Source organism: Podarcis muralis, chromosome 4 (assembly GCF_964188315.1).
Source record: "Podarcis muralis chromosome 4, rPodMur119.hap1.1, whole genome shotgun sequence".
In the NCBI taxonomy this organism is placed as follows: domain Eukaryota; kingdom Metazoa; phylum Chordata; class Lepidosauria; order Squamata; family Lacertidae; genus Podarcis; species Podarcis muralis.
In genome coordinates, this window is record NC_135658.1 from 26,029,866 (window position 1) to 26,037,549 (window position 7,684).

At 45.2% G+C, this 7,684-nt stretch overlaps 1 protein-coding gene across 1 annotated transcript; it reads right to left on the reverse strand.

Moving 5' to 3' along the window:
* Window positions 1-1,697: 1,697 nt before the first annotated feature.
* AMER2 (APC membrane recruitment protein 2) lies at window positions 1,698-7,454 on the reverse strand. The gene is made up of 2 exons (XM_028726353.2): window positions 6,204-7,454; window positions 1,698-6,026 (listed from the first exon to the last, which is right to left on the reverse strand). Exons 1-2 carry the CDS (start codon window positions 7,063-7,065, stop codon window positions 5,143-5,145), a joined length of 1,746 nt encoding a protein of 581 aa, XP_028582186.2. The 5' UTR covers window positions 7,066-7,454; the 3' UTR covers window positions 1,698-5,142.
* Between the last annotated feature and the right edge of the window lie 230 nt (window positions 7,455-7,684).

Consider the following 7,684-nt stretch of genomic DNA (forward strand, 5'->3'; position numbering starts at 1 on the left):
TCATGTTATGTACAGGGAAACAACTGTACAAGCATCATCCCAAGCAGAAATCTAAACAAATAAAGCCTTCTTTGAAGAATAAAAATAATAATGGCATCATTATTAAAGAATACAGCATCTTTGGGATCTGGAAGATCATTTCTGCCTATCAAGGCTGTAGAAATACATGAATTTCTGTTATTAAAATGCACATCTCTACAGAATGCCTCTAGCATGGCCACTTGCACATGGTTCATTCCCTTAATTCCAGCACTCCACTATTTTTCTCAATCACCAGAGTGCTCTACAGATCACAGAAGGGAATGAAATACACCTAACACATGTTTGTTGAACATCCTCTTCAGTGCATTGTCTTAGGCACTGTTTATTTTCTAGTGTACAAATATAATCTTCTTATTAAAAATAAAATCATCATGGTCAAAATTAGTGGCAATTTGTAAGCTGTGGAATTAATGATTTCAAAATCATTAGCCACTCAAGTCTATAATTCGATGCACATCCGCCTGTAAGCAAGACCACTGAACAGGACTTCCTTCAGAGCCACCACACACCAGATTGCACTGCACAAAATGGTGCTTTGTGAATAATTAAGGGTCAGTTCTTAAGACCCTGGTTCATGGCAGCATGTGGGTTGAGTGTATCACTGCTGATGAGGGCAGGGCAAAATGCAGGCACAAAATGAAAGGCTTGGAGCTGGTTAAATAAGGAAGCATCACACACCAAGTCAGCACTGATACAGTTAACTCACATGTCGTTGGTGCAATTGTGGTGCTTCCACAGGCTATGTTTTGGAAGTGTGGGAAGCACCTTACGTTGCTTCTCTTCAGGTCAAAGCATCATGTAAGAATTGAGTTCCACATATTCCTGGCTACTGAAAGTGCCTTGGAGTTGAAACACTGACAATAGTTTGATGAGTTTGCAGTTCTGAGACAGACATGTATAAAGATCATTCTCACATGACCTGTATGCAATCACACAAACACCCTATGAATGCAATGTCTGCAAGACTTGCCCTACGGACACTACATTCATGCAGACTATACCACATCTTCAGATTGTGGACTCATCCCTATGTCCACAGAGCCTTGCCCTGATTCATAAATCAGCCAATCCCCTTACTATGATAAAACAAACAAACACTCTTCTCCTCCTCCTCCTTTTCAGGATGATTGTCATCAACTTATAAATACTACTAGCAGACAAATGAACAGCTACCAAAATGGGTCCTACCGACTGGTAGCTACAAACTGGGCAAACAATGTTATTATCTTTCTGATCCCCTCCACAGTTCACCTAAACAGTCGTGTGTTTTAGGAGAACAACACTCTTGTTGATTGTAGTGAATAGACTTCCAGCATAGTAAACAAGGTAGTTTTCACTCCAAACTGACATTACAAAACTGTGATCATTCATACATCACTGGAGTGTTAACAAAAAAGATATTATTGCTAGTCAGATGTGTACTTGGTGCTACTCCCTTACCAGCAAAATTGTGTGAGCACTGTTGGTAATGGAAACTGCTCTGTCATGCACAATCATTGTTAAAAGTGTTGCTAATATCCCTGGAAGATACTGAGAGTGATTTACACTGCTCCCATTTTACTGTGACAAAAATGGTTGTATGTGTGATGCCTTCTGTGCTTGCTAGCCTTTGAAAGAAAAGCAACAACTGGATGTAAAATGATAAAGCAAGAAAATGAAAGACAACACAATTTTAATGGCACATCTTAGTCATAAATGGAAGGGGAATTTTATCTATGGTTAACTCTATTGTTTCTTCATACATAACAGGCTACAGATCAGCAAAATGCATATGGTGAAAAATTGCAAGAGAGATAAGGACTCCCAAATGGCAACGTTGTTTCATAGGATTTTAAAAGATACACCACTGTTCTGACCTGCAGCTAACTCTTCCGGCATATTACAACATCCTCTTTCCAGCTCAACTTTCAGCACCCTGCAGCACTTCTCTACACAACTGCCCTTTTAAACAAAATGCTATAATAGTTTTGCATAAAAAGCATGCAGAAACAGCATGATCTTCACTGATGTAAAACAATGAATAGCTGTTTATTATCCAGCTTGGAATAAAATTTTGTGTCCCTGGATTCTTTCCTTCCAGAGTATTACAGCCACAAGGGGACAGTCTGTGTAATTTGATGTAGTCTCAGGGCCTTCAATGGGAGGGACTACACGCACAAGGGTAAGTCAATCATTCTCCATCCCAAATCTACAAAAAACACACAAGCACTCAAGCAGAATCAGGTCAAATGTGAATCCCATTCTCAGGCAAAGTTAAATAACTGTCAAAATGATTTGGCAACATTTGCTACTTGTACCATTGGTCTGTTTGTCTGTGCATGGAACATTATGTGCCCTTCAGCATATTACAGAAATGTGTGCATGTATTGTATGTGTATCCATAGGAATATACATGCATATGTACAATATGAATTTGTAAACGGCTGCACACCTGCAACCACTCACAAATACATTCTGAGAAAGTATACAAAATAAACCCACCTGGGTTCATTAGCACTCTGCTTCTAAATATGTTTTTTTAAAAACTTGGGAGACCCAATGATTACCACTGAACTACTTATTGCCAATTAATGCCAATTATGCATGCTTAGAACTCAGCTTTCAGGGTCTAGCACACAGCAACCAAGTAAATATGGGATGAAAGGCTAGGTTATGACCATTGCCTCCCTCCTCTAGGATAATGGAAGACATGGCCCACCCCAACCTTGTTACATGTAATTTGCAAAAGCAGTTTCCCCACTATTATCTGGGATTTCTGTGGCCCATAGCCTGTATCTGCATGGTTGCAAGCAATAGACATTATTGACTGGGATCCAATGGTCTGTTTAAGTTCATGGAAAGGCTTTGCTGTAGCCTAATGATGATTTTGTTTGAACTGCTAATCCCCATGCCATATTACAAACTGCTTTAACAAGCTCTTGCTCTCCCCCTCAAAAGCAGTTTACTATGTGGCATGTGGGTTGCTGTTTAGGAACATATGTCTGAAGTCCCCTTAGGATCACAAAACTTTGCTTCATTGTTGACCACTGGGACCACAGCGTCACTAGCGTCACATGCCCAAAGGGATGGGGAGTTGGGAATTATGTTTCTTGTCCACTTGCTCATCCCAACCCTCCATGTGACGTGGCAAATGACTTATGAAACTGAATATACTTTAAAAAGCAGTTTGTGACAACATATGGTGATCAGCTGATCAAAGTAAAAAGAAGAGATAAATCCCACATGGCTTACTCAAGCCCTTGCACATGCCTAAAATCATCCTTGGGAGTTTGACCTTTGTAAATAAACATTCCGGTTCTTGATTTTTTTTTTTTTGGCAGTTCTGATATAGGCTACATTAATGCAATTGAAAATCAATGTGATATAAGCAGCCTAGCTGTGGGCAAAAATACAACCATTATATGTTCTAGCTTTTCTTCATTAACCTTAATGCTCTTATTCAAATGTATATTATGTAAACCAATATTTACTTATGGGAACTTAAAAAGGAAAGGTTAAACGAACTCTTATAATTGATTTACGGAAGGAAATTTAGAATTTTCTACATCACAAAATATATATCGTTTTTTAAAGTAAGTTTTACTTTCTTAAAAAATAAATAGGACCTCTGAAACAAGCTCTTTGCCTAGTGGTGTTCTGCTTTATTAATTTACTTTTGTTTAAGCCCTGTCATATTAGACCACAATGGGGTTGTTTCTATCTTGAAAATAAATCTTTAGGCACATCATGTGATGCTGCTTCACTGAAAAGATGTCAATACAGCAGCCACTTTTCAGCAGCACTGCTTATATTCAGTGGCAACAGACATGTCTGTTTTGTCCACGGTGATAAAACTATTTAATGGACTAACAATTCGCCAATTTTCTTCTCTTTCTTAAAGGAAAATAATCTTAAAGTCTAAAAGTTGGTATGTGTGTGAAATACAAACTTTCACACAGCAAATACCAAAAGCTAATTTTATTAACATTTGAAAACAAACATTTTAAAAATTGGTTTGCAGCCTCAGGCTTTAGCTCTGCAAGTACTAAACTGAAATTCTATTTTTTAGAAAGTCCTGAAAATAAGGGGTTTGCAGCGAAAACACCATTAGATCCTTGGTTCCAGTATTATGCATGCTCTTGTAAGATTAACACAATAGACTTGCCTATCCTTGGATGTTAGAGCCAATATAAAATTTTGCTCTGGTTACTGTACTTTTAAGAAGGTCCATACATTTAGAACTGTAAAATTATCAAGCTATAAAAACTAATTTTGTTTCAACTCTAGTAAATACAGAAAGACATTTTAATTTAAAAAAGCTGTAGCACTAAGAGTATCATATGCATCTATCTATATATGAAGAACCATTTATTGTATAAATGTTGTAGTTGTCTCTATATTGGCATTTAGGAAAGTTATTCCCTTGAACCTGATTATTTTGTGCATTGGAAAAATATTGGTGTAAACAACTGAGAGTTCACTAGATGTCTTCATTATCCACTTACACTAGGACAGATCCAAAGCAAACAGACAGACAAACAAAAATATATCTTATTATAGAAATCCATCTAACTTGCTAATCTACCTTTCACAAGTGAGTTGAATCTGCTGCTAGTTGACAGTGCTCTTTCTATCTCAGGTTAAATACCTGGGATTTTATGGTTGTTGCTATTACTCTGCTTGACATTTTCCCAGTTAGAGCAAACATTTCTCAGTATAGGCTAAAAACATTTAAAACAAACAAATGTAAAATTATATATACTGGAAAACTTCTTTTGGTCCTCTCTTTCCCAATTTGTGTCTTCTTTGAAGAATTCATGGCACAAGTTTGCATTATTATATTTTATATACCTAATCAAAGTCCTGCTTCCACAAAAGACATGGAAAAGTGGCTTCCCGAGTGGTTTAGTGCTTCAGAAAAACAGATACAAATGTTAAAAAAGTGCTCAAAAAGAATCTAACTTTATATTTATATATATATACTATATATCAAGATGGACTTTAGAAGCACACATCCCTTTTGTTCACAGAAAGGGCACATGTAGGTGTCTTCCTTTAGATGATGCCAAACTGCTTATTAGCAGGTTTCTGCAAGACTGACACACCCATATTTATCTCCTTCTATTTTTTGGCACTTTCATGATATGTGGCTGTTTTACCTGTTGTCCCTGCTAGGCTCCGGTAACTTGCCCGGTGTACAAGCACTTTAGAAACTGGGATTTTTGTTCTAGGGATCTCACTTTTGGTAGGCTGGTGGTGTGCAAGATGATGGCTATTACTGGTATCTGGACCATGACTGCCATGTGGCGACGTAAAATGCTTGATACTGATGGGTATCTTGGAGTCCTTGAGTGAAGTTGTATGGGTTTTGACTGGGCATGTTGTTGTTACTGGAGACAGTGGCTTGCAACAAGACACAGAGGTGACGTCTTCTGCAGAAGTAACTGTGGCTGTGTTTTCATCTGGATCAGCATACAGATCATAGAGAGCATCCCCACTGTAGCTGTCCCTGGGAATTACCTCTTTCTGGATACTGTTGGCATTGTCCTCCTCTGGCCCAGGTGTTGTGGAATCCCAATAGCCTTCATCGCTGCTGGGGATGGCTTCCTGTGGCTCCTTTTCCCTACAATTCTGGTCATTCTTGTGGCTGTGGTGAACCGGAATCTGGTTGGAACCAATGTGCTTCCCAGTTGTCGATGCATCCTGAACCTTTTTGGTACAACCGCCACCTTTGGAACCCTCAAGGGATTCTTTCCCTCCCCCCGGGGTCTCCTGCGGCTTCTCCGCTTGCGACAACACATCCCAGAACTCTGGGGCGCACGTGTCCCCCACCTGTTCAGGGCTGGCCATCTCTTCTCCTCCTCCTTGATAGGTCACCACGCTGGGGGGCTTTTTGGAAGCCCCCGCTTTGCCAACCCCAGGGGCGCTCTTGTCGCTTCCACCTGCGCCACCGCCACCGCCGCTGCCCACGTCCTCCTCCTGGTCGGCAATAATGTCCCCACAGCCTGTAAGAGAGTCAAAGCTTTTCAGTGAAGTCACGTCAGCAAACATCAAACAAATACGGTCAATGGACGGCTCAGAGGGTGGATCAAGAGAGGAAGGGTCAGGGGCTGCCGCCGCCGCCTCTTGGCTGCGTTCACACTCGGGTTCAACAGGGGGGGAAGGCTCGATGGGGATGTCACCTGTTATGGCGCCGTCCTCCTGGGTCCCTGGGCCATCGCCATCTCCGGGGGGCGGCTCGGGGCGGCTTTCCTGCACCGGGGGCTGGATCCCAGGGGGCTCAGCTCCCAGTGGTGGTGAGGTACGTGGGGTGGGCTCCCTGGCACCGACGTCCTGCTGCTCTTGGGTGGGCACGGACTCAGCGCTGGGGTGGGCCAGCAGCAGCATCTGGTCCCCACTGGCCACCCCAGAGGGGGTCTGGGGGGCTGCTGCAGCAGTCGCCGCCGCCGCCGGGGGTCGTGGCGCCTCCTCTTTGATGCACTCCAGGCTGGCCGTGAGGGAGCCGGGCCTGAGGTGGCTGGCCTGTCCCTCGGCGCCGTCTCCGGCCTCGTCCTCCTTGCTGGGCTTGTCCCTGCGGTGCCACCTCATGCTGTTGAAGAGCCCCTTCAGCCCCCCGCGCCCTTTGGGTCTCTCCCCTTTGCCGCCTTCGCCCGAGCGGCCGTTTTTGCGCAGCAGAGAGAAGAAGCGGTGGGACTTGCTCGCCGCCGAGCAGGGGGAATAATCCTTAGGGGCTCCGCCGCCGCCGCCAAACTGGTCGTCCCCTCCGCCGCCGCCGCCGCCTCCTCCCGGTTCCTCCTTCTTGCCGCCTTCGAGCACCACCTCGGCCAGCCCGTCGTGGGTCTTGCTCCTCACCATGCCCGGCTGCCCTCCGCCCGCTTCCCCGCCTTTGCCTTTGCCGCCGCTCCTCACGCCGAAGATGCTGGGCATGGCGCCGCCGGACTTCCTGCGCTTGAACAATTTGAAGGCGGTTTTGTTGAGCTTGCCCGATGGCGGCGGCTGATCGCCCACCGCGCTGAGCTCGGCACAGTCGCCGTGCACGTCCATGGCGGCGGCGGCGGCTGCCTTCCCCTCCTGCAGCTCCCCGCCGATGCCTGGTTCCTTTCCCTCACTCTCTCGCTCGCTCACTGACAGCCTCCTCGCTGCTGCTGCTGCTGCGGCCGCCGCCGCTGCCTCCTGCCCGTCACCATGGCAACCCCGGCACGGCTAAGCAGCTTTTACTCAGCCCTAGGCCTGGGCCTGCGCCAGGCCTCCGCCGCCGCCGCCGCCGTCCATCCGCTCGCTCCGCAGCCAACCTGAGCTGTTACAGCAGCCCACAATCAAAGCCAGAAAGCGGGGATGGCGGGAGGGAAGGAGGGGCGAAGGGAGAGGCGACTCCCCCCTCCCCACCCCACCCTCCGCGGCTTTCCAAAAGCGGGGAGGGGGAGGGCTTATATAACTTAATCCATTTGGGGCTGCTGTGACTGCGGCTGCTCGCTCGCTTAGCATATGCCTGGGCAGGGACGGAGGGAGGGGGCTGCTTTATTTGGGGCGCATGAGGAGGCTGTTGCTTACACACCAGAAGTATTGGGAAGCAGGGGGGATGTGGATCATCCACCAGCACAATTCCTTTCCTCATGCTTTTGAGCTCCTGTTTTATTCTCTCCCCAGCACCTGGCTTCTTTTT

Excerpts from the sequence above, each read along its gene's own strand:
- AMER2 (XM_028726353.2), bottom strand. The coding sequence starts at position 7,065 with ATGGACGTGCACGGCGACTGTGCCGAGCTCAGCGCGGTGGGCGATCAG. Across the intron at positions 6,027-6,203 it reads GGAGGACGGCGCCATAACAG|GCTGTGGGGACATTATTGCC; the intron begins GTGACATCCCCA and ends ACTCTCTTACAG.